At 50.6% G+C, this 26,868-nt stretch overlaps 1 protein-coding gene, 1 long non-coding RNA gene and 1 other non-coding gene across 7 annotated transcripts in view; 2 read left to right on the top strand and 1 right to left on the bottom strand.

The window, feature by feature from the left end:
* The window catches only part of Itga3 (integrin subunit alpha 3), a 33,499-nt gene extending 25,977 nt beyond the window's left edge, over window positions 1-7,522 (bottom strand). For 2 of the 3 annotated variants that reach the window (XM_034506156.2, XM_034506157.2), the window contains exon 1: window positions 7,317-7,522. In XM_034506156.2, coding sequence (XP_034362047.1) covers window positions 7,317-7,522 — 206 coding nt within the window. The remainder of the gene's footprint in view (window positions 1-7,316) is intronic. The other variant, XM_076935942.1, reaches the window with a different exon arrangement.
* On the top strand, window positions 7-11,511 carry LOC143442693 (uncharacterized). Of its 3 annotated transcripts, none has more exons than XR_013111086.1 (5): window positions 7-618; window positions 4,111-4,264; window positions 5,105-5,430; window positions 7,011-7,864; window positions 8,132-11,511. It is a non-coding gene; the product is annotated as an uncharacterized LOC143442693 (long non-coding RNA). The 3 variants fall into 3 exon arrangements; XR_013111085.1 differs by having other exon boundaries at window positions 5,105-5,434; XR_013111087.1 differs by having other exon boundaries at window positions 11-618; window positions 5,327-5,434.
* A 10,743-nt stretch (window positions 11,512-22,254) lies between these two features.
* On the top strand, window positions 22,255-22,399 carry LOC117712176 (small nucleolar RNA SNORA48). The gene has a single exon (XR_004607244.1). It is a non-coding gene; the product is annotated as a small nucleolar RNA SNORA48 (small nucleolar RNA).
* Window positions 22,400-26,868: the final 4,469 nt, after the last annotated feature.

Here is a 26,868-nt window from a genome sequence, read left to right as displayed (position 1 = left end):
GGTGGGTCAGCCTGATTTTACAAGCCTCCCTTCAGCCACTTTGCAAATCAACAATATCTAGGCATGGACTCCGTACCATGTTCTGGGGATAGGACATCAATACACCTTGGTTCTATCTTCCAGAAGAGCCCACCACAGAGGAAGGCGAGCCAGGAAACACTCGGTAAGGATCTCACGAGGAAAGCAAGGAAGTCGGTACACAAGTGCCCTGGCCTCAGTGTAAGGACAATGGCCAGAGTCACCCAATGAAAAAGGGGAGGAAGGGCACCAGAGACAATGTGTACATTGTGTACAAAGGGTACAATATGTATAAGGGCCAGGAAGCATGAGCAAGCCAGTGATGCAGGCACCAGCCCTCTGGACAACCAGAACCCAGGAAGAATATTGGGGGAGGCACACAAGCCAGGACAAAGGCCTTAGAGGAACCAGAGAGGGACACCAGGCAAGGCAGGGACAAGATCAGATCCCTTGTTTGTTTGTTTGTTTGTTTTCCTTTATTTCATTTTCTTTTTGAGATAGGATCTCATGTAGCCCAGGCTAGGATACTCCCTATTCAACCAAAGATGATCTCGGACTTCTGATCCTCCTGTTTCCACCTTTCACAAGTTGGATGTTCAGGTATGTACTGCCGTGCCCAGTTTTATGTAGTGCTAGGAATTTAATCCGGAGTTTCCAGAATAAGCACTAGATAAACATTCTGCCAGCTGAGGTACCTTCTCAGCCCCAGATTTGGGTTCTTGAAGGAATCCTTTGGCCTCAGAAGTAAAGGTAGTTGTGAAGGAAGGGCAGTTATGGGTTCGAGGGCTGGGGGCATCAGAGAAGGCAGCAGACAGAATCTGTGTAAGGATGGGTAGGTTGTCGGAAGCCTGGATCTCTCCTCTTGAAACTATCAAGCACATAGCTCTGGGAGGCACAGATTTCCAGGTGAGTGAGCGATGCCTCCACTCGCCCCACCCCCACATTGAGACAAGCACCTGGGTATGGGGTGGGGATGGATACCAGTGTGACCCAAGAACTGACTTCTAATGGTGGGAGTGGACAAGAGCTATCTGTCACCTTGCCCTCATAATCCATCTTTAGGGACACCAAGAAATTCCCACAAGGGGGCTAGGACTCTGGAGCCCCATCTCACACCAAAGGGTGACTTAGGCAGGGCAGACAGGGGATCGGTCCTGAAATCCTATCTCAGACAATCCCTGGGTATTTATAAAAGAAAATCTCCAACTACCACAGGCTATAGTATCTGGGGCAGTCCAGCTTGAGAACCAAGTTTTTCCTTGTATCTTCTCCCTATCAATATTCTTCTTAGAACATACCCTCTGCACCTTCCGGCCAATTCAGATTCCTGGGTAGCAGCACTTCCCAGGTGCCCCTCTGTTTAGCCCTGCAACACTGTGGCCCAGAGTCTTCCAGGCTCCAGGCCGCTGGCCAGTCTGGAAGGGCTAAGCAATGGCTGTACCTACAGCCCTGCTTTGGACCTGGGAGTGAAGGCTGCAGGGAGTAGGCAGGGCGGGGCCCAGGCATGCTGGGGCTTGGGGTGCCTCCACCTAGGAATGCATCGCCTGGAGGTACTAGGAAGTGGGTGGACCTGTATCTCACAGGCAGCTCAGACATCACCCTTAGCGGCTGCTGTTCCTCAGGGCAGGGACAAAGCTTCCCCAATCACAGTATCATTCTGAGCACCCTAGGGAGGGGTAAGGGAAGAGATATAACAGCCAGACTATTAGCCAACTTCTGTTCAGGCTAGGGAGGGTACCTGCCTGACCACCCAGGCTCACCACAGGTACACACCCACCCTCTGGCGTGCTTGACAAAGGAGAGAACAGGCCTGTGGGAAAGGAACACCTCAGCCAGAGCTAGGGCCCTGCTTCTGGAGTGATTTCCTTTCCCTGTGAGACTGAGTGTCTTATCTGTAAAATGGGAATGCCGGATGAACTTTCTATTCCAGGATTTGGGGGGAACAAACTGGTTCCCGCAAAAGGACTCTCTGGCTAAGGAGACACTGGTGGGCACATGAACACTGTTGCTCTGGATTTTTGTGGTACCAGCACTGATCAGAGCTTGACTCCAGACTCTCTCCAGGGACCCAGGAATTCCAATACTGCAGGTTAGGGAACCTGACACAGAGAAAAGAACAGACTACTTCATTGTTTAGAAGGAATGAGGGCTGAACAGAAGTAGAACTTCCACATCCTGAGGAAAGCAGGCAACTGGTCACTGGGGGAGGGGAGAGATAGGCCAGTGTCTGAAAGGAGCTCAGAGTTGGCTGGAGATGGGGTCTCCTACAATGAGCCGTAGGCTTCAGTGGATAAAAGGGGGCTCTGGGGAGCATACAATGTAATGTATGCTCTACCATCATGGCTGCCACTGTCCTGCCTAACTTGTCTAGCTGGAAGTGTCTGAGGAGCAGGGTCTCCATGCCTCCCAAGTCTGTCTCCATAGGAGGGACCCCCCCCCTCCTCTTAGCTGCCTGAGGTACAGAACAGGCAGAGCCAAGCACAAACCATGGCTGGATTAGAATAAGACTCCATACAATCTTCAAATTCCTGTTCTTGTGCAGTGCCAGCCTTGTGCCCACTGGTGGGGACTGGGGAGGGGCCAATTCCCTAATCTCTAGGCTCCTCCCTCCTGAGAGATTCCTATGGGAGCTCCCCCACACCCTTTGGAGTATTTTTAGCTCCTACTTGGCCCACTCAGAGGCCCTTTAAGGCCCTCTGGCTCCCAGCCCGGGATGCAGTGGTCTACAGCCAGAGGCCTGCACACAGATGGAGGAAGGGGGTTCAAAGGGTAGGGGTTCACATTCCTCCTACCAAAGCCAGGTGTGTGTAAGGTCAGGGTTAGGGAATCCCTAGACTGAAGCAAACCCTCGTGGTATGTAAATTATGTAAATTAAAATGTAAAGTACTATGTACTGCTATTGGGTCTAGATCAAAAAAAAAAAAAAAAATCTAAAAACGGACCTCCTCCAGACCACCACCTCCCATTTACAGCCAGAGGGGTCAAAGACAAGTAGAGATGCCTAGACAGAGTTCTTGGGAGATAGGACCTCCCTCTCCTGGAGTCAAGCTGGTCTGCCGGGAGCAGCGAGCACCCCAGGAAGAAATGGGTGGATGAAATGGAAGAGCAAGAGCTCTCAACAGCGGCCTGCTCACCCTTCCATTTGGCTCCAACTAGAAAGCCCTTCCTGGCCTCTGGGGAGCCCCTGAACTCCAAACGCAAGGAGTGGGGCTCTCACACTGCCCAGCCCTCTACGCCTCCGTTCCTCCCAAGCAGTTCAAAACTAATAGAATAACTGCACAGAAAATGCCATTATCTGAGAAGGCTGGAGAATGGGACCCAAGAGAGCTCAGGGCACCGGGCTGGCTCACCCCGAAGAAGGGGCCCTCGGGATTCTGGGAGTGAGATGGCCCTCAAAGAAAGTCTATCCGATTCAACTTCCTCTCAGGGAGGAGTGGGGTGGCGCCTATCGGGAGATCTGGGGGAGCCCCCAGGGACTTCTCTGGGGTCTTGGTTACTGTTCATCTCTGATGCAGGCGTGGGAGTAGGAGGCAAGGAGAAAGCTGCTCCAGCCTGGGCAGGAGGGAAGTCCACTCGTGAATGCCAGCTCTAAGCCAGGCTGCCTGATTTAGCCACCTCCCCAGAGGCTCTCCTATGGCGGCTGAAGCTGCTGCCCTCGCCACCCTCCCCTCCCCCTCCTCATGCTGCCCACCCAGCCCCCTCTCCCCTGGTGACTCAGCCCTAGAACCAGAGCAATGAGCTGGGGGGTGGGGGGTGGGGAAGGAGAGAATGAGAAAGATGGAAAAAGGAATGTCTTGGTGGGACCTCAGGTGGAAAAGGATAAAGCTGATTTTCTCATTTCTCCTCTTTCCAGGCTTTTCAGTAGGTATTCCATATTTGACCCTTTGAATTGTCTAACCTCAGTCAGTCCCTTTACCGCAATGGACAGGGTCTTACTATGTAACCTGGACTATCAGCAAGCTGCCGACCCTTCTGCCTTCCTCTCTGAGTTGTGGTGTACCCCACCGTACCCCTCGGGATGTCAATCCCTCATCACTGCTTCTTTTTCTGCCTTCCTCTACCTTCTTCCCATCTTACAATCCTTTGACCTAGAGTGGCCACTGGAGAAAGCCAGAAGATAAGGATTAACCACACTCAGGCCTTGTGCCCATTGCCACAGCTGCCGTGCCATTTCTACTGGCACGAGCCGAGAAGGCTGCCAGGCACCCGCCCTCCCCAGGGAGCATGTTTCAAGAGAGCACAGCAGGTGAGCCAGGCTCCAGCCTACCTCAGGTATGACCTCATTTCCAGGAGCCGCTCCCTCCCAGGTTTCCCAGACACCCTCACTCCCAATAGTGAAAGGGAGGGGAGCGCAGAAGAATCTCCACATCCAGCCAATGGGGTCAGGCCAGAGCAAGAGGGAATAACAGAGCAGGTGCAGGAAGGGTCAGTTACGCCTCCCAGATGAACAGCTCCTCTCCCTCTGAGGGGGGCTTATGTAACAATAGTGAGCCAGATAGGGTGGCACAAGCTTTTAATGGTAGCTTGGGAGCCAGAGGAAGGTCAATAGATCTCTTTGAGTTTGAGGCCAGTTTGGTCTACAAATCGAGTTCTAGGACAGCCAGAGCTACATAAGAGACAATGTCTCAGATAGATAGATAGATAGATAGATAGATAGATAGATAGATAGATAGATAGATAGACAGACCTGAAGTGAGTGGTCTATCAACTGGGGGAGGGTGTTGTTGCCTTTTATTTTTTGTTTGAGGGGGGCTTTGGCTTTGTGGATTTTTGTTTTTTGTTTTCTTCAAGACAAGATTTCTCTGTGTAGCCCTGGTTGTCCCGGAACTCACTCTATAGACCAGAATGATCTCAAAGTCACAGAGATCCACCTGCCTCTACCTCCTGAGTGTTGGGATTGATGTCACTCACTACCACCACCTGACTGCCCCAGATTCTAACTATCAGATATTGAGTTCGGTGAACCTGGGTTATGGGTGGGGTACCCCAGGATAGAGATAAAAGAGTCTATCTTGGATTTTTAACCATTGCTGGGCCGAAATCTTTAAGAACATAGAAGCTATGCTTTCCCTTCCTCATCTCCCAGGGACTATATACAATCCTATGATTGTGCATATACTGTCCAGGCTCTCTGAACAGCTAGCAGAGCCCAAAGGCTGTGAGCCACCCCGACTCTTCCAAGGACACTTTGAGACTGAGAGGATCTGAGGCTGCAGTTTGATATACTGGTTCCCTAGAACACTTGGGCAGCTGTTCACATCTGGCTACGCAGCTGGCTATAGTAAATCCCAGCTGCTTCTCCCAAAAGGATGGGGAGCTGAACTCAGTAAGATGAAGACAGAGCCAAGACACAGAAGCAGCTCTGGACAAGACAGAGAAGACCCATCTGGCCAGAACCACCTGCTCTCAGAGGTCGGTGAGTTTCAGCGTTCTCTGAAGCTGCCCGGAGAGAAAAGCAGAAGCCTTTCTTTCATGTGGCCAACTTGGGTAGAACCCATAGGTGAAAGAAGTACACTCCATCCAGTCTTAGCCCCAGAGCCTTCTGGTGTCCACTGGAGGAGTGGACATGCCAGGACCATTCTAGACACACTATCACACTAAAGTACTAACTCTAAAAAGGTGTGTTCTCCACAACTGGGGAAACTAAGGCTCAGGTGTTAGAGCCAGAGCCAGACACCGCAGCAGTTCTGAAACACTCGGCTTCGCTCTCTATAATGCCAAGGTGCCTCTCACAGGTCAGCAGAGATATGACGGAGCATACAGATCCAGGTATAACCTCATCCAGGGGGGACCTCACCCCTGAGAGGGTAATATTAAAGTCACAGAACAGAGGGGGAGGGGTTGCAGATTCTCTTCTGCTGTGTTAGTTCCTCCGGCCATGCCCATTCAACATGAGAACATCTGAAAACTCTGTGCTGGGCTGGGGGAGGCAACGGCACTGCTGTAGCAACTATTATCAGAGGGCCTCGGGAAGGTAGAAGGTTAAATCTGTCCGGCCAGGGCAGGAAGGGTGTGGTGGATCCACCTTATTCTGCAGGGGCCAGGTAGGGTAGAGACTAAGTCCAGGTGGGCAGTCCGGACAGGGGTTGGGCCAGCAGGGCAGAGGCAAAGACTGAAGTTGAGTTGGACTTTGAACATTCCAAACTTCCTCAAGTTTCTACAGGCCCCAGTCAGAGCAGGGAGAGGTTTCAACACTTCTACCTTGACTGTGTCTTCTGATTTAGTAATTGTCAGAGGCCAGGTGGGAGTAAATGCCTGGCAGGCCACCCAGCTCAAAAAAGTAGGAGGGGCTTATATGATCGATCATCACTGTCCCTCCCTGGGCAGTTTCACCTCCTCTGGTCACCCTCTTCCCTCAGCTAGCCAACCTCAGCACACAGAACCCATGCAGAGAAACCTCAGACACCTGGACATGACTAGTTGGGTATGAGTGTGCCTAGGGAGGGGCAGGTGGCTGGATGGATCTCCTCCCCTCCTCCCCTCTGCTGGGCTCTTCCCGCTTCTTGCAGCTGTTGCAAAGAAGAGCAGAAGAAAAGAGAAAACACCATTTCCCTCTTCAAACCAAAACAAACACACACTCAGGGATGCTGATTCAACATGAATCTGTGGAATGCAGGGAGATGTGGTGGGAGTACCCCCCACTGCTTCCGGGTGGGCTCAGGCCTCGGAGGCTTAAGACAGCGCCTCCTCTGTCTTCTACCGTCCGTTCCTCTAGGGGTCAGAGGGAGCCTCTGGACAGCTCCGAACGGAATGCCCAGCCTCTTCATCACCTCACTCGGCAATGGCAAGCCCTTGAGAAGTGTGATCCAGCCTGGTTCTGCAGAGGGCATGGCTGCTCTGGCCACAGGCTAAATGAGAGGACTAATAGGAGCTTAAACGCATATATTCTCGGGTTCTCACTGGGAGGAGGGGAAGAGGGATGTAATAGGTGTTTAATGTACAGAGTTCTCCTAGCCCGGGAAAGAGGCTAATGTTAGGTACTGGATTCTCAGGGTGCTGGGCAACAAAGACCCTACTTCCGAAGATGTCTGAAGCGTGGAGCGGCTGCGTCTAGACAGGTTCTGGCCAGGTCAGCACTTGCCAAGATTACTGCCCCTCCTCCCCATCCTCCACTTGCCGCCAAGCCCCACAATCTGAAGGCTGCCGTCGTACCCGCCCTCTTAATCCTGCCTCACAGGGAAAGGCCAGCAGCAGCAGGCCTGGAAGTCAGCGGGCCTGGGGCTCCAGTTTAGCTTAGGTCAGGTATCCGCGCACATATCCCTCTTGCACCCCACCTCACCGCCGCCAGGCTGACTTACAGGTAGCGCTGCTGTCGCTCAGTCTGCCGATGGAGGGCGACCGAGTAGCCGAAGAGGCTACCGGGGTTCACCGCCTCCTTCACCACCAGGAATCGGGTGTCCAGGTTGAAGGCAAAGGCGACCCGGCCGATAGCCGCCACCATCAAGGCCAGGGCGCGGAGCATCCAGCCAGGGTCGCGGGGCGCGCGGCGGGGGCCGGTGCCCATGGCTGCCGGCCGGGCCGGACCGGGCCGGGAGAAATCTCTAGAGGGCTCGGCACCGGAGTGATGAACCGTTCACCTGCTCCAGGCGCCGCCAGAGGACACCCGAGCCCGCAGAGCCGCTGCACCGGGAGTCAGGCAATTTTTTGCCCTAGTCTGGGTCAGTTTCAGGTCTGCTGCGGGTGCTTCTCCAATCCTTTTTCCAGATCCGTGGATCTACTCTCCCGTTGGTCCCGTGGACCGGTCACCGTTCCGGGCTCCGGGCACCCCGCACCCTAGATGGTCCCGGCCGCGCCCCCTTGGAGGTGTTAGCTCTTTGGATCTCGGCTAGGTGGAGGATCTAGAAAGGCAAGCCCTAGATCGCCAGGAGGGTAGGAGGGAGGGATCCTCCCCGGCGCGCGTCCCGCCTCCCCACCGCCCAGCCCCGCACCTCCCCACCTTGCGCGCCCAGTCCCGGCTCCGCTTTCCTTCCGGGGAAAGAGAAAAGGTCCCCGCTCGGCCGCCGCCTCTTAAAGGGGCAGCGCCGCCCCTCCCTCTTCATCATTCCTATCGCGACTCCGCCCTCTCTCTCAGACACCTGTCGGGAACCCTTAAAGCCTGGATTTCCCCTTGCAGCCGCGAGCTTCTTCTTAAGAGAATTGCCTTCGGTACAAGACGTATTGGACGGGCGGGGCTGGAGGTGGGATTTGCCTGGCGCTTCGCAGCGGTTGCAACTGGAAAGGCCGTTCAGGGCACAGCCAGCACCGCGATCCCCCGCTGGACAAACCAGGCGTTGGCTCTTCGGGGAACGGTCGTTTGTGTTCGGCTCCCTGGAATGCGGACCTCCGTAGCGCTGCGAGTCTCTTAAAAGGTGACCGCGGGTCTCCGGACTTAACTTCTTCGTGCTAAGTGCCCTCAATGTTATGTATGAAGGAATATTTCTCCTGCCCACCCGCCTCCTCTCATCCTGATCCCAGCTGGAAGCGGCTCCTCCGCAAAGCCAGACAGATATTTAGCGGTAGTGATGCCAACCCATCAGAAATTGTAATTAGCAGAGGGCAGCCTTTGTCTCTAAGAACAGTGAATGGGACCTCAACCTCCACAGTTGTGATGCCCAGTGGAGACAGGTGAGCTAGGCTCAAAGATCTTACTGTCCCGGAATGAATCAAACTGAAAGGGAACTCCAAGAGATCATTATGGAATTTTTTTAAAAGTCTAACTCAGATTTCCCTTAATGCAGAACAAAGACTCATTTTCCCTGAGCATCGTTTTCTATATGTTTTTATAATTAAATTAGAACAGCACATGTATCAGGCACTATGCTAACTGCTTTACAAATACTTTTTCAAGGCAATATACATTATACAAGTGTGTGTGTGTGTGTGTGTGTGTGTGTGTGTGTGTGTGTGTGTAAGTATCACTAGTCAGGTAAAAAAGGGGAAAGCAGAAAATGGACCCATCCAATGGAATTCTGCTCTGGTGTTTGAGAAGCCGGTGCATTCTGGGTCTGATTCCTTATATGTACAGTGTGACCTTAGAAGGCACTATCATTTCCACACAAATGACCTTATCCCTTGCACTCAAATGTCCAGCCCTTAGAGACCATGCTGTCCTTTTGCTAATGACAATTACTGGCAGCTTGTCATTGCCACCACTGTGTAAATCCAGGTCTGTACCTGTCACTCTATTTACATATGGGAGCAGGGCTGTCCCTCCATCAGACACAGCCCTGGAGGGACCAGGAGGAGCAGCTCTTCCTGTAAGTTTGAAATCTTTGCAGCCCCATGTGGCCACATTGGTGCAGGAGCAGCACCAGATGAGTGCAGATGAGTCTGGAGTTAAAAAGAAAGATGGGAAAGCAGAGGTGAGCTGCTGGAAGGTGTTCTATGATTATTAAATCCTTACACCAGTCGTAAAGTGCTAACTCTGCTTTAAGATGAGAACACCAAGGCTCAGTGAAGTTACGATATTTGGCTAAGGCCACACAGCTAGGATTTTAATAGCATAACATCTAACCCCAGAACCTTTCTTAACCCATTATGCTAACGATTAACACTTAGGACAAATCAGATTTTGTTGAGACTCGGTGTGACAGAGTCCCTCTTTCAGGAGTGTCCTCGGCCATTACTTACTGCTTCCCTCCTGGCATAGTGAATCCTAACTAGATGGCCCGCCTAAATGGTTTAAAATGGTAACTGCTAAACAATCTATCCTCCTTCAGCCTTGCAGATACCAGAAGATCCCACTACCTTTGTAATCCTGTTCCCTTGTCTTTGCATACAAACTAACGCATATTCTCTACTGGGCTGTTTAACTCCTGATAAGACACACACATCTGTTTTAGTAACATACAGGAACCAGTCCCAGGAGATAAAGTGGATTGCAGTGTTCTGGGCAGAGGGGGAAAAACTAAACAAACACACCAAAAAATCCCAGAGATGTAAGCCCTAGGTGGCAAAGACCACTCACTCAGAATATAGAGCATGCTTCAGTCTGCGTACGGAAGTCAGGACAACCTCATGGGATAGGCCATTCTTCCTTCCACTTTTACATGAGTTCTGAGGTCAAACTCAGGTCATCAGCCTTCATCTTGCCAGCCTGGCATGACTTCTGCCATGTAGCTCAGGCTAGCCTCAGAATACTGGCTTTTGAGCAGCGAGCATCCTTAACCAGGTGCAGTTAGGAGCGTGACATGAGGATTGGAGCCTGGGGAGTGGCCTCTGAAGCTTCACATCTTACAAATCATTTAATGTGCAGACCCACTTCATCTTTCCAGGCGCCCTCTGAAAGTCAGGGCTGTCGTCCTTGTTTGCCTCGTGAGGGAGCAACACTTCAGGGGTGGGCCTGGATGTCCAAAGTCGTACAGCTCATGGGAAGGGAGTAAGGCAGAGCAGGGACTGGAGCCGCTGACCACAGCTGTGTCTTTAAGAGACAAACTCCAGGCAGATGTTGTTCAGACAGTCAGACATACCTAAACAAGAGCAGCTGCGATAACAATTTTCTCTGTGGCATTTGGGAGCAGACACTTGTCCCTGGCTGCCCTCGGAACAGTATTAGTCTGAGCTATGACTTCCAGGGCCACTCAGTCTCTCTCATGGGTTGACTTGTGGGCTAGAGCTACCAAAGACATCTGGGGTCAAGGAACAGGAAGCTAGATGGATGTTGAGCCATTGCATTTGCCCTTCTGGATAGCTCTCTCGGTTCTTGGCCCTATTCCTGGGGCCAAGATTGTTGATAGCCAGGGCCAGGAGGGCCAGGGTGGACACTCGGTATAGGCAAGGGTCCTGCCCAAAATAGCTTTGAGTCATGTGATGATGACAGATGGGCTCCATGCCAGGCCTTATCTAGTAAGCCATCCCAAACAGGAAGGACCAGCATGTCCGATCTGGGGACCAGGAGCAGGAAAGGGATGAGGGATGGCATTTCCAGTCTAAAGGAGTGTCCAGAGGGAATGTGGGAGCAGGAGCTGGGAGAGCGGTAGAAGACAGACCCAGCTGAGGAATGTGGGAAGTGTCTGGCAGACCTATGGGGGATGGAGACATGAGCTGCCTAAGTCAAGGCTGGAGATCTGGAGAGAGAACTTCCAGTTCTGTGCCGTAGGGCTGAAACTCTTTGTTCCTGAGCACTTTATCTGAAGGGCTTCATCTCATCCCTCCAGTTGCCTCAACATTTTCAGCTCTTCCTCATGGAGAATGGATCGGCCTAGAAACACAGGATGTGTGTAAAAGGGTGGACCTCGGCTCAGCTTTTGATGTGTTCCTGCAGCCTTTAAGCCCCTCCCTGTTCTCGTCCCTAATGGCTCACACCTGGACAAGCTCACCACAATGGACAGGGCTTCTCTTTCATTGTCTGAGGGAAGGAGAGTCACAGAGCTCCTCCCTCCCTGAGTGAACCTTCATCATCACCCCCAACCACAGTGAAAATCCACCTTAGTCTCCTTCCTGGCTCTCAAGCCATTTGGGAGCTGCTGACCTCAGAGACTGACATTATGTAAACAATTAAACCTTTCATGCTTTCTTGGTTTGTTCATGAGTGGTGCCATCCATCCTGACGTTTGAATGCAACCTTCAATGAGATCCCTTTCAGCCTTTGCAGGTGACTGCACCAATATGCAAGCTGTGTGTTCTGTGTAGGAGTCAGGGAGACTTCCAGGAGAAGAGGAGCTCAAAGGAGAGACGGGCCTGGGAGACCTCAAAAGAAGAGATGTAGAAGTTGGCCTAAGTTGGGGTAAAGTTTTCCCAGCTGGAGCAGTGACAATGTCAATATTCTCAGAAGGCGGCTTCCGTTCTTCTTGGAGCACCGGCTGTGTTCGCACCAGCGTGAGTACACAGCCTCCATCAGCTGCTGAAGGATTACAAGGCCACATAGTGGCCTGTTGCTAGGCTGAGCGCTTACTAATCTGTCTTCTTACCTGAACAAAGAAAGGCACCTCCCTACTCCAGGCCTTGGAATCCCATCCAGTAAGCAAAAAGGCTAAACAAACGTCTTCTCAGCATTCTCTGTCAGCATCTAGCGTGTCTCGAGGCTCCTCGGATCTGTAGAACTAAATGGACCAGCTCAGCTACTGAACATAAACTCAGGTCACTCCCTGACTCAGACTGAAGAAACAAATTACTTGAGAGGGAGAGAGAGAGGGAGCGGAGAGGGAGGGAGGGAAGGAGTGGCCGAGCCTGAATAAGTTTATCAGATTTCCTTTTCCACTGACCCAGATTCGGCCCTCTCTACCTCAAACCTCCAGGCAAAATCTCTCTCTATATCAGCTCAGACCTGAGTCCCCCCCACTGGGACTAGCAAAGGTGAAGATTTCTGCAAGGAAGCCAGGGCTTCCTCTGGTCCCCTTCTCTGTCTTTTTGCTTTTGAACCTAGTGTTTAACAGCTGAGCCATCTTTCCAGCCTCCCCCGAGGAGCATTCTGGGAACTCAATATTAAATAGGCTAAACGGACAGTGACTTGTGTTATAGGGTTGGTGTGTGTGAGTGAGGAAAGAGAGGCTATTAGAAACAGCACGCTTACTGTATGTGATAAAAAAAACAATGAGAGAGAAAGAGAGAGAGAGAGAGAGAGAGAGAGAGAGAGAGAATATACTGGTTACAACATGAGGTTGACTTGGCCAGCACAGACTTAGAGGGGCCAGTGTGTAACGGTAGAGACAACGGAAAACAGATGTAATGGCACACACCTAGATTTTCAGCACTGAAAGGTAGGAAGATTGAGAGCTTGAGGCTGGCCTGGTCTAACTGATAAGTTTCAGGCCAGCCTGGGCTACATAGGGGAGACCCTGTCTCAAGTAGAAGAAAATGATGGAGGAAGATGTAAAACTGACTGAAGGGGAACAGGGGTAGGGGAAGATGGAGGGCGAAGAGTTTGTGAGTGAGAAAATGGATGTCAGGCACAGGAGGTGGGGGTACCGACGGAGGAGAGCCAAGAAGCAAGGGGGCTCAGCAATATTGCACAGTGGCCCTCATGGGGACTAGTGAGATACTCAGAAACAAAGGACACTTCCCTGACAGCTGGCCACGGCTCAGTTTTCCAGCCTCTTCCAGCAGGGTCTCCTCCTATTGCCTAAGGCATAGCCTCGTGTCCACATTGGCTTGGCCCCAAGGTCCCTCTCCTTTCTTGTCTGGCTCCTAACTCTAATGGGCTCTGCTCTAGAGTCAGGATGGCCCCTTTGAGGAGAGACTGTTGGGCCCTCAAGCTGAGTCCTTCCTGTGTGTGCGTGTGTGCATGTGTGCATGCGTGCATGCTTGGGTCCTGCGCGCGCGCGCGCGCACTCGTGTGTGTGTGTGTGTGTGTGTGTGTGTGTGTGTGTGTGTGTGTACTGGGGTGTGGGACTGACTTTCCTTGGTTTTCATTGGCCAGATTCTAAGCTCAGGTAGAAAATTTGGGCGGGTGTGGACTTTATTCACACACTCCCACTCTTTTTCACTAGGGGTGGAAAGTCCCTATAGAATTGTTTATTAGGCCGGGCAGTGGTGGCACATGCCTTTAATCCCAGCACTTGGGAGGCAGAGGCAGGCGGATTTCTGAGTTTGAGGCCAGTCTGGTCTACAGAGTGAGTTCTAGGACAGCCAGGTTTGTCCCAAAAAAAAAATTTGTTTATTAGGATACCTCTCTGCAAATGTTCCCTTGTATGCAATAATATATTAGCACCAGTTTGTCCGTGTGCCTGCATTCCTGCATCTTTTATGTACGTGTGGAAGGGGATCTGATATTTATTGAGCACCTATTATGACCTGGCTCTTTATATGTGGTCTCTTCTAAGAGCCCTGTGACAGAAGTATCAACCAGTTTTCAGTTGAACTCACCAAGATTGCCAAGGCGCAACAGTTGTAAACACTCTCTGATATGACTGGAGCCAGCCACCTCTGGAGCTTTCTGACTAGACAGACACACAGGTCCTTTTCTCCACAGTAAATTCCTCAGGAAGAGGGTATGTGTCGTTTACATGCCTATGTCTTGCTCTCTGCCAGTGGCTGACTGGGACAATGGGAGAGAGCCCTAGCAAGTCGCTTTGGTGAAGATAATGGTGGCATGTATCCAGCTTGCACAAATACATCCTCCTGGTCCAGCAATCCACCTAACTAGTGCACCTGGGCTTACCCTAGGAGAAGCTGAGGTCCTCATGGCTTAGGAGTTACGTAATTGTCTTTGTGGGATTCTCTGTGTTTTACTGTTACGGTTTTGATATGAAGTGTCACCACAGGCTCTGGTTTGAGAACTGGTCTCCAGCTTGAGCTGTCAATCTGGAAGGTGATGCAAACTTTAGGAGGTGGACCCAGCTGGTGGAAGTAAGTCACCGAGTGCGTCATCTTGGGGCTATGTCCAGCCCTAGCCCCTTCCTGCCTCTCTGTTTCCTCTCTGTGATGAGGTAAACCGCCTGGCTCTACCGAATGTGCCACAGAATACACAGAATACTGTGATGTTCTTCCTCCCACAGCCCAGCAGCAACAGAGCCAAGTGACCAGGAACTGAAACTCTTGAGACTGAATGGATAAACCCTTCTTTTAAACTGTTTCTCTCAGATATTTGTCACAGTAACAAAACAAAAATAAAATAAAACAAACAAGCAAACAAAAAGGACCACAAGCAGCCAGTAAAGAAATACAATTATATGTTCAGGCAGGGATATAGATTACAAAACCACTGGGCATGGTCAGGCCCTCCTGGATCTCAGTGCTTGGGAAGTGGAGGCAGGAAGGTTGTGAGTTTGAAGCCGGACTGTGCTGCATGGCAAGACCTTGTCTCAACACCAAAAGTGGGGCTCTAGGTAGATGCCTGGCAGGCTTGTGGCCTCCAGTTCCATCTCAAGCATGACAAAAACAAATGCCACCAAAATGGGGAAAACCTATTTCCATGGTTTCTTCTTTCGGGTTTTATTTTGTTTTTGAGACAGGGTCTCACTATGTAGATCAGGCTAGCCTCAGAGTTTCATCTGCCTGCCTCGGACTCCCAAGTTCTGGGATTAAAGGTGTGTGCCACTCCAACCAACCGTTGTGTCTCCTCAGCAATTAGGTAAAAGTTGTTCCAATGGCTCTTCATTTTCCAAGTATGTATGCATACATGTATGTATGTATGCACATATGTATGTGTGTGTGTGTAGTGTGCACATGACATGTAAGTATCTGTGATCATGCTGACCCCTCCACTGGCTTACTTTTGAGGCAGCGTCTCCCTGTGCTGCCCGAGCTATGTTGGAACCCACAATCCTCTTTGCCTTAGTCCCCCCAAGTACTGAAATTACAGTCATGTGCTGCCATGCCTGGCTCTCTGGCTCTTACTACCTGAGACCCCCAAGGCCGTTAGTCCTCAGTCAGCATCCACCCCAAGCTCTAGTAGGTTAGTTACAGTTGCTGAATCTAAGTCTGATGGGAAGGCAGTGAGAAGCAGATCTCAAACCCTTGGCATCTCCCAGATCTCTTGCTTCACAGGTCTCCCAGCTGGATGCCTGGAGCCTGCTCCTTCCCCTCAGTGGCACATTGAGACAATGACTGCACCCCATGACCTCACCTTGTGTGTTCTTCACACTTTCACTTCCACTCTGGAGTCCCTCCCAGATCCCCAGGGAACCTCCAGCTTCCTGCCATTCCCTGCTCTCAGCCACCAGTCCTCTTAGCTACCTGTGTCTTTTCAAGGGTCACAGCTTAGAATTCACAGCGTCTGAGTTACCTGTCCGCTCAGTTCTGGAGCAGGGACCTTGGGGTATCATGACCCTCTCTTACCACTCCAACATGGCTTCAGTCCCTCTGTTTCTTGGAAGGCTCTTCTCGCCCTCCAGATGAAGCTTTCTCAGGGGGACAGAGTCCCTGTCAGCTTTGGTCCACAGCTCTGACCTGTTCAGGGTGGTGGCCCTAACCTGTTGAGCTGGCCCTCCATGCTTCACTCAAACCCCTCCTCTCCTGGGCTCTCCCTCACTGACTCCTCCCACCGTTCTTCCAGTGCTGGTCACCTTCACATGACCCCTATGGGCTACTGTTCTACCTGCTGATGACCCCTGCAGAGTTCCCCCAGGCTCCAGCCTCAGATTCTACACATCCCTCTCCATTCACAGCCGGCTTCTCCCATCCCCCACTATCCCCACATGTCTCTGTATCTCATTCCACTCCCAAGGGAATATTCCTCAAACAAGACAGGCCAGGCCACCACCCTTCACATGTGGCTACTCTGCCTGAACCGCCCTCTGCCTGCTGGAGCACTTGGAAAATGTCCGCTTGTTTGTTCTTCAAAATCTTTTGTGAGTTTCCACTCTCAGCGACTCTATCCCTCACAGGCACACACTCACTGGAAACTTCCAGGCCTTGCACTCACTGACTTCGAGCCTGAGATGGCAGTGTGTTTATTAAGTGATGGGATTGAGACTTTAAACAAGTCTCTTTCCTCCCGTTAGCCTCAACTCCCTTATCTGTATATTGGGAACAAAGATACCAAACTCACAGGTTTGTTAAAGCAGCAAACCTAGGGTCCAGTCATTAACACCCTAGGGGCAGCTGTCATATTCCCTGTGATGACACCTGGATCTCCCAGACCTGTGATATCCCTTGACAGTCAACGGGTCTTTGACTTCCCCTATGTCTAGCTGGCCTCAGTCAGCCATGTGCTCTTATAACCTTTCACCCTCAAAAAAATAAAACTCAATGGAACCAATTGAGAGAGGCTCTGCCTCTTTAATATCCGTCAGGGCCAGCCCCTCCCCCACCCCAAGATCCTGTTGGGACAAACATTTTGGCTCAGTGGGTTGAAAAGGAAAGTCAGAATTTTGAGGCATGAACTGCTGTGCCCACTGACTCACTTCCTTCTCCGGGCCAACTCTGCATAACCTAGGGCCTGAGTAATACAGGTAGACACGTCCTCCTCCTCCCCCTCCTCCCATCCTGGGGTCACCTGGCAGAAAGGCAGTGGATGTACTAAGGACCTGAAAACTCCTTGCAAGTGGGTACAGAGCTGAGAAGGCAGCCATCCTAGGTCAAGGCTGACTGGCCCCACATGGGTTTGGAGCTGGGAGCCAGTCTCAGCTCGCCCCTCTCGTCCATGCTCTCTCCTGTTAGAACCACAGAAAGGCTCATCAGTAGGGCCCTCTGGATAGGTGAAGGCCTGGCCTCCTGAGGGCTCCTATTAAGATGCAGGGAGTCCCACCTGACGTGGGTAGCCCTCCTCCTCCCAGGCAGGGAGGGGGCAGGATATGACGGTATCACCAGAGATGAGGGCCTAGGGCACAGATGAGTCAGACCACTGAGAAGGGGGAGAGAGGAAGGACCAGAGCCTGGGAGTGGGTGGAGGCAGGGAAAGATTTAGTGGGGCCAGTGGGGGCAGTCCATGGGGATTGAGATGAAAATCTTACTTTCTGGCTCTTTCCCTCTTACCCATCCCCCACCCCCACCCACTCCAACCCTCCGGTGTGCCCTCCGGTTGGAAGGCATCGAGCTACGACCTCAGGGCAGAACTGCTGTAGGTTGCATTCTTGGGGTGCAGCCCAGAGACAGAGCAGAGCTCGCCGCCATTACAGTGAAAAGGACCAGGGGTTAAGAAAGGCAGATTCGGTGGAAGAGATGAGGAGACCAGAAGAGCAAGAGTATACAGTGAAAATCAGAAGCACAGGTACTCCTGGGGGCCATGTTCAAGAAGCCCTAGGTGCTTCAAGGAGAGTAGGGCTGCATCAGCCTATACCCAAAGGGAATTTTATCTGGTCCCTCCAGGCAACAAGCTGACAACCTGGAGATTATTAGAGCATCAGGGAGACCGGGTGTGGGTGGATGGCGGTAAGAGAGGGTGAGAGGCTGTAGAGCTGTGGATGGATTCAAGAGATGTCTAGGGTGTGTGAGCAGGAGCTAGTACCTAGAAGGATGCGGAGGAGACAGAGTGAGGGCTGAGACAGGGCAAAGCAACTGGGTTGTGAGTGTGAGACCAAGAGGGCCTTCTAGATGGAAACACAAGTTGGCAACCTGACCAAGGTCCAGGATGGGGATGAAGACTAGGAGTCCAGAGCCCAGAGGGACCTTATGGCAGTCTAGATCCACACACCAACAAAAAAAAACCCCTTTCCTTGTGATGCTGAGCAGGCTAGGCTGGCCTGGCTTCCACCGGAAGCTCAGCCAAGATAGTCCCCTGGGGGGTGCCGATTCCAGCAGGCCTTTAAATGCTGCCCTGAATCCCTCAGTCCTGTGTAGCTCTCTAGGTGGCCTGGCTGCAGCCTGGCTGCCTCCACTTTATTCATTTATGATAATCTTGTTTTCCTGTCCACAAATGGCATCCACATTACCTACCAGTGTGCAAAGAGGGCCAAGGCCCTGGCCAGATGCCAGCAGGGTGGGGGCGGGGGGATAGGATGGGATAGGACAGATTTGGGGTGGGGGATTTTAGAGGAGAATGACTCAGCCCAGTGCACACTCTCGACTCTAACCCATCCAGAGCTCCAGCCCCTTCCTTTGCTTGGAATGACAACCATGCCAGAGTCTCAGGACTCAGAGGACTGGCTCTGGTTGAACTAGGGAAGCCCCTGGCATCTGGCCCAAGGCCTTCACTTCTCTTCTCTTCTGTTGGAGACTTCTCACCTGGGCTCTGGGGGACCAGTCTGTTCCCCACCTCCCAAACCCCAGATTCAATGACATAGGGAGCAATCCCTTCCCAGACAACATGGGTTCCTCCCCATGTCACCCTATCGCCCTCCCCACAAAGCCCAGGCAGCAAGCAGGTGGCACCTCATTCTCTCATGTCTGCTCCTTGCTTTCTCTCTCTCTTTTTTTTTTTAAAGATTTATTTATTATATATGGGTACACACACCAGAAGAGAGCATCAGATCTCATTACAGATGGTTGTGAGCCACCATGTGGTTGCTGGGATTTGAACTCAGGACCTCTGGAACCTCTTAACCACTGAGCCATCTCTCCAGCCCTGCTCCTTGCTTTCTCAAGACCCGTAGCTTGGCTGCTGTCTGCCTTCAAGGCCCCAGTCCTCTCCTGCCTAGTAGAAACTCACCGTCCCCCCAGGCTTCTTGCATGCCCGCCCTACCATGGATTCTACTCTGAGAAGCATTTGCCATATTTGGTCACCTGTTAGCTTTGGGCATTGTGTGTGTGTGTGTTCTCTGTGCTTCACTTTTTGGAAATAAACCATCGTGCCTTAGTTATAGATTCACTGAGGTGTATTAGAAATTGCACAGTGCCTTGCACTAAGTAGTCACTCAACAAATGGCATTTTTATGGGAGGTGATAACGGTAACGTTAGAGTGAGGTAGGCAGTAGTGGATTTGCTTCTAAGAGCCAAGATCTCCAGAAAAGCAAACTCAGACCCTAGGCACCAAGCCTGGAGCTCTGATCACAGTGCTTTGCCTGAATTAGAGAGAATCTTCTCTGCCCCGTTGAAAACTACACTCCCTGCAGGCCCCCCACAGGCTTAAGGAAGTTTATACTCAATAGCTAAGAGCCTCATAGGCTGCTGAGGTGCCCCGCCCCCATCACAGAGGCGCCCAGAAAGTTTACCCAGGAACTCAGATTAAGACCCCTTTGTGGTGACAGGGAGTCATGAAAGGCATTCTGAAAGACTGTAAAGGAAGAAAATGATGCAGAGAGGCTGGCTGGGAAAGAGGGATGACGAGCTTTAAGTGCATGGCTCCTTGCGTCAGCCCTTTGAGCGTCTGTGTATCCTTTACGGTGTACAAAGCCTGGGAGGTGAGCCATGTTGATTCCCATTCCCAAAAAGGTTGCCAACGCCCTGACTGGGTAAGTGAATGCCCAAGTTCAGGAGGTACATTCTCACAGGAGTCTAGGGACCTCTGGGCTTTGAGGTAAGGACCCAAGGGTGGAAGGATTCCAGTTCCAGGCCAGCTGCCCACTCAGACAGGGAGGCTGTGGGCGGGGCGGAAACAGCCACCAGAAGTCAGGGGCACGCGGCAAACAAGGGTGCCAGGAAATGACCCGGACCTGGGCCTTTCCTCTCGGCCCGCCCTGTGCCCCTGGCTGCCTGCCGCCCGCCTCACATTCCCAGTGCTCCAGCAAAGGGAATAGAGAAGGCTGGGCTGGAGCCAAGGGATGACCCTACATGGAGGGGGTGCTCGGGAAAGGGAGGTTCTAGAAGCCCAAGATAGCTCTGCCAGGCTTAGCCCCCGCCCTAGGTCCCTAGAGGAGAGGCATAAGGGCAAGGTTCCAGGGATCTTCAGATGATCCTGCCTGACACAGGGGATCTACTCAATGAATAGACGTTGCCTGCCTAGGGGTGCAGCCAGCATGGGGTCAAACACATTGAGTAGGGAGTAATTAGACCACCTGGCCCTGTGCCACCTGGTGACCCCGGGTGAGTCTTAGAGGCTTCAAACTTTCAAAGCAAGTTACTGTCCTGGAACACACCCCACCACTTGGGTCCCTTCCAGTTCTGACAAAGCGGCCCCATTATTTTACACAGTCCCTAACTTGTTATTTCAGCCAAATACACGGCAGTGCTCAGTAAATACATTTTGGTACAAATGAGGTGAGCGGAGTCATGGTGATAAGCAAAGTGGATGGGAGAACAGCATTGTGTCCAGGGCAGCCACCCTCTCAGGTCACGTGGCCTGAGGTCTTGGTAGGTTGGCATTTCCCAGCTGGCATTTCCTGGGGCATTAGAGTCCCCTGGGTTTTGTAAACATACAAGGGGAGGACTGAATGACCACACAGAAAAGAATGCTGCCAAACCCCCACTGCACATCTTGCAAAAAAAAAAGTCAGAGCAAAGAAACGGATCAAAGCCATAAATATGAGGTCTAAACCTATAAAACAAGATCTTAAAATGTGGGAGTGGATCTTTGTGATCTTGGATTTGGTAATAGTCCTTAGCTATCACACCAAAAGCACAAGGAACAAAAGAAAAACTCAACTGAACGAGACGGAAGTGTAGTGCTGGAACTCTCTCTGTGGACCAGACTGGCCTTAAACTCACAGAGATTTGCCTGCCTCCGCCTCCCTAGTGCTGGGATTAAAGGTGTGCACCACCACCAGCCCTGGTCTGCACTTTCTGTTCTTATACAGGACCCAGGTTCGGTTCCCTGCACCCAACTGGTGCTCACAGCCACCTGGAAGTCTCGTTCCAAGGGATCTGACACCTTCTTCTGTCCTCTACAGGTTTCTGCATGTCCACATAACTCATACACACACACACACATACACACAGATATACACACACATACATAGACACACATAGACACACACACACACACACACACACACACACACACATATATATATATGTGATCCAGGTGGTGTAGTGGCTCATACTTTTGATTCCAACACTGAGGAAACAGAGGGATGAAGATTTCTGTGAGTTCCAGGCTAGTCAGGACTACATGGTGAGACCTTGTCTATAAACAAATAAATATTAAAAATAAAACCACACAGGACATTTTTCCAGGCTTAGTGGCAAACACAACTAATATCAGCACTTGGTATGCTGAGGCAGGACGAGCTCTGTCTCAAGGCCTGTGTGGGTACAGGGAAAGACTTTGTCTAATAAAGAAAAAAAAAAAAAAGCAAAATGTAAGCCTTTGTGCTTTGAGAAAACATTATCAAGAAAAGAAAATATAAAGGACACGAGAGGAATAAGAATACTTATTTTGCTGGGTAGTGGTGCATGCCTTGATCTTGGGAGGCAGAGGCAAGTGGATCTCTGTGAGTTCGAGGCCAGCCTGGTCTACAGAGTGAGTTCCAGGACAGCCAGGGCTACACAGAGAAACCCTGTCTCAAAAAAAAAAAAAAAAAAAGAATATTTATTCCAGGGTCTAAATAGATGGCTCAGGGGTTAAAAACACTGGTTGCGGCCGGGCTGTGGTGGCACACGCCTTTAATCCCAGCACTTGGGAGGCAGAGGCAGGCGGATTTCTGAGTTCGAGGCCAGCCTGGTCTACCGAGTGAGTTCCAGGACAGCCAGGGCTACACAGAGAAACCCTGTCTCGAAAAACCAAAAAAAAAAAAAAAAAAAAAAAACCACTGGTTGCTCTTCCAGATGAGTGGGGTTCACTTCCCAACACCCATATGGCAGCTCACAACTGTCTGTAACTCAAAGATCTGACTGACACCTTCACACAGACATACATGCAGGCAAAACACCAATGCACATAAAAATATTTTTAAATGAAAGAAAAAATTTAAAGATTATTTATTTCATGAATCCTATAGAGATTTGTAGGTAGAATAGGGTTTTTATTTTAAAGCAATTCAACAATAAAAACACAAACAGCCTGATTTAGAATCGCTCAGCCTGGGGACCTGGAGAAATGGCACAGTGGTTAAGAATACTGGTGTCCCCTGGCAATGGGCAGAGAGATTCCTTGTGGGTGTTGGCGTTCTCATATCAGTCAGGGGCAGAGCAGATGGCAGTCCTGTATTCATCCTAGCCTGATGCCTGGCTATGTGGACAAAGCTGTTTTATGCGTAAGACTCATAAAAATCAAATCAAATCCAGGCAGCACAGAAAGAGGAAGACAGACAGAGACCTGTGGACCACCATGCCACTCCAGACCTGCCCTCCAGTGCACGGCACGGCACCTGCTTGCTGATGTGTCATGTAGCGTGGGTGGAGGATGTCATCCAGGGGCCCGCCATCTGTGTGGCCAGCCTGCAGACAGAGCCACCACAGTGTGGGAGTCTGTGGTGGCAGAGGGGAGAGAAAGAGAAGTGGAGCAGCAGCCTGAGCATTGTGAAGAGAGATGGAACTGGAGACTCTGGAGAGGAGGAGCCTGTTGTGACTGGCCAGCCCTGCTACCTGGGGCCATGATGAGGTCGAGCTGTTGCTGAGGGCCATGTCTAAGTCTGTGTAGCAGGAGCTGGTGTCAATGTCTGTGGCTCATATTACCACTAGAGAGCATGGGGATGTCCCTGGTCAGGGCAGCCACCAGCGACCACCTGGATGTCCGAAGGCTGTGCAGAACTAACCCCACCCCTCACTGGATGCTGTACTCTGGAGAGTTGACCCCATCTCTATCGCTGGCAGCACATGGGAGAATGAACCCTACCCTACACCTCATCCAGGCAGCACAAAGGTGTTGGCCCTGATAGTGGGGGTGGGGATGGGGGTGAAGAAGGGGTGAGAGGCAAAGGGTCAGGGGAGAGCCACCCCAAGGAAATGAGTGTGAGAGAGCTGGCCCTGTCACTTGTCTGACACGGGGTGGCATGGGCGCAGAAATGATGCCCCTACCATCCCTCACCGCCTCTGCCAGTTGAGAAAGCTATTCAAAAGGTCATGAGCTCAGGAGAGCTATCCTTGCCCCTCGGGCCCTGAATCTCACCTGGGTAGCAAACCAAAGTCCACTCTGGTAGTGGGGGTGCAAGTGAACCAGCCCCAAGGGCAAGAGTGTGAGAGAGCTGCCCCTCCCCTAGTCTGCCATGAGGGGCATGGGTGCAGGGGTGATGCCTTCTCTCCCTTAACCCTCGACACCTGGACAGTGGAGCCGGCCCTGATGGTGAAAGCACAGGTGAGCCAGCCCCAAGGTGTGAGAGTGGGGCCCACACCTTGACTGGGCAACACAGTGGAGCTGGCTCTGGAGGCATGGGTGTGAGTAGGCCTGCCCGAGGGCATGAGAGCAAGAGGGCTAACCTTGCCTCCTGTCAATGGTCATTGGGTGGCCTAGCCAGAGCAGTGCTGGAGAGCTTGCCCTGGTGGTATGGATAAAGGAGAGCTGGCCAGCTCAGCTACCACCCAGGCCCAGATCCAGGGCTCTAAATTGGCCCACCTCAAAATCGATACCATCTGCTAATGGCTGAGATGTGTGAAAGGACCAGTCCTGCTGTTCCAAAGCTGCAGGATCTTCATACACAAGGTAGCAACTGGATAACAGGGAGGAGGTCAATATTGATGTCACAGAAGCCAGATATCTCGAACCAGACCAATGACTCATTGCAATGAACCTTTGCAAGATGTGTGGACAAAGGGAAATGCCGTGGGACACACTGTGACACACTACAGCTTCCATAATGAGATACTGTCTATGCTGTTTTTGTTGTTTGTTTGCATGTGCGTTTTGAGGAGAGGAGGTTGCAAGGGCAAAGGGCAGATATGAGGGGATGGGGAGATGAGTGGGATTGGGGTGTGTGATGTGAAACATGCAAAGAATCAACAAAAGGTTAAAACAATCTTCCAAATATTTTATTTACTTATTTATTTTTTATAAAGATCGGTTTATTTTATGCATGTGAGTGTTTTGTCTGAATGTGTGTCTGTGCACCTTCTGTGTGCCTTGTGTCCAAGGAGGTCAGAAGATAGCATCAGATTTCCTGGAACTGGAGTTACAGACAGCTACAAGCCACTGTGTGGTGCTGGAAACTGAGTACAGTTTCTGTCTATGTGAGAGCATCAGGTGCTCTGAACCACCGAGCCAGCTCTCTGGCTCTACTTATTTTATATCTTATTTATTATGTGTATACATAATGTATATGAAACCAATACTTCCTCCGTTCTCAGCCCCCACACAGTGGCTCACAAACATCTATTACACCAGTTCCAAGGGACCTGATGCTCTCTTCTGACCTCCATGGGCACCAGGTATGCACATGGTACACATACGTACATATTTACATACATAATACATATATAATACATACATACATTCATTCATACATACATACATACAGGCAAAACACTTGTATAGATTAAATAAAATAAATTCTTTAAAAACTTAGGGCTGCCGAGATGCTCAGAGGTAAGTGCATGTGGTGTAAGCTTGATGACCCAAATGTGATCCCAGAATCCCACGTAAATGTGGAAGGAGAGAATCAACTCTCACTTCACAAAATTGTTCTCTTACCTTCACTCATGTGCGGGGCTATTCATGTGTCTGTACGTGTATCCCAGGCACACACACCACCGCCACCACCACCAATAATAATAAATAATAGTAATACATTTTAAAAGAGTGGGCACCAAGTCTGAATAACCTTTCCTCCAGATAAGACACAGAAGAGGCCAGTAAGCGCATAAAATGATGTCACTGGAAAATCTGACTCAAAACTACAATTAGATACCACTCCCCACTCCTGGAGATGGGTAGGAGAGAAGAGATGGCTAGTGTCCGTACACAGAGAGAGCCTGAGTGTAGCTCAGTTGGTAGAGTGCTTGCCTAACATGCATGAAGCCCTGGGGTTGATCCTTGGCACCATATAAAATGGCATGGTGGTGCATACCTGTAATCCCAGCACTTGGGAAATAAGGTAGGAGGATCAGAAATGTATAATCACTGTCTTCATTAGGGTTTTACTGCTGTGAACAGGCACCATGACCAAGGCAACTCTTATAAGGACGACATTTAACTGGGGATGGCTTATAGGTTCCATCCATTATCATCAAGGCAAGCACATGGCAGCATCCGGACAGGCATGGTACAGGGGAAGCTAAGAGTTCTACATCTTCCTCTGAAGGCTGCTAGTAGAAGACTGACTCCCAGGCAGCGAGGACAAGGGTATTAAGGCCCACACCCACAACTCCAACAAGGCCGCACCTCCCAACAGTACCACTCCGTGAGCCAAGAATATACAATCACAATCATCTTCAGCCATATGGTGAGTTGGAGGCCTGAGGTACATGGGACTTTATCTTAAAAAAAAAAAAAAAAAAAAAAAAAAAAGCTGGGCAGTGTTGGCGCACGCCTTTAATCCCAGCACTTGGGAGGCAGAGGCAGGCGGATTTCTGAGTTCGAAGCCAGCCTGGTCTACAGAGTGAGTTCCAGGACAGCCAGGGCTACACAGAGAAACCCTGACTCAAAAAACCAAAATAAATAAATAAACAAATAAACAAATAAAAATAGAAGGAAGGCAGGAGGTGGGAAGAAGTCAGGACTTCAAATTCTAATAGTAAGAATAAAAAAATATATCCTGACATTTCTTCAAAGGGTTAGGTAGAGAGATTCCATTCGACTCAGCCTTTCTGTAAGTCTATACCCAAGGAAAACAGAAAAAGTCTACACAGAATCCTGGACATGAATATTCATAGCAACAATATTCATAATAGCCAAAATATGGAAACAACCCAAGTATCTATTGATGAAGAGATAAGCAAAATGTGGCACACCCACACATGAAACTTTCTTTGGCATAAAATTTGATGCATGGAGCTGTATGGGCAAACCTTGAAAACACAGTGTCTCAGTGTTCTATTGCTGTGTAGAGACACCATGATGAAGGCGACTCTTTTTTTGTTTGTTTGTTTTTGTTTTGTTTTGTTTTGTTTTGACAGGGATTCTCCACAAAGCCCTGACTGTCCTGAAACTCGTTCTGTAGACCAGGCTGGCCTAGAACTCAGAGATCCAACTGTCTCTGCCTCTGAGCACTGGGCTTAAAGGTGTGCACCACTGCTACCACCACCCAGCAACCAAAGCTACTCTTATAAAAGAAAGCATTTAATTGTGGAACTTGCTTACAGGTTCAGAGGTTTGGTCTGTTAGCATCATGGAAGGGAACATGGCAGCAGGCATGACAGGGGTGGTGCTGGAGAAGAAGCTGAGAGCTACATCCTGATCTGCGGACACAGAGAGACTGAGCCTGGCATGAGCTTTTGAAACCTCAAAGCCCCACTCCCAGTGGCACACTTCCTCCAACAAGGCCACACCTCCTAATCCTTCTAATCCTTTCAAACAGCTCCACTTTCTGGTAACTAAACATTCAAATATGACTATGAGAGCCATCCTCATTCAAACCACCACACACTGAATGAAAGAAGCCAGACATCAAAGGCTGCTTATGCTGTGGTCCATTTACAGGGACCACAAGGCAGACTAGTAGCTGTCTAGGGTTGAGAGTGGAAAAGCGACAGAGCAACACAGTGGTGACTTTGAAAGATACGAGGTATTATTTTATTATTTTAGATGGGGATCTCACTACATTGCCCAAATTTGTCTCAATCTCTTGAGCTCAAGTGATTCTCCT

The sequence above is a fragment of the Arvicanthis niloticus genome, chromosome 6 (genome assembly GCF_011762505.2).
Source record: "Arvicanthis niloticus isolate mArvNil1 chromosome 6, mArvNil1.pat.X, whole genome shotgun sequence".
Classification (NCBI taxonomy): domain Eukaryota; kingdom Metazoa; phylum Chordata; class Mammalia; order Rodentia; family Muridae; genus Arvicanthis; species Arvicanthis niloticus.
This window is presented reverse-complemented; position numbering and strand designations above follow the sequence as displayed.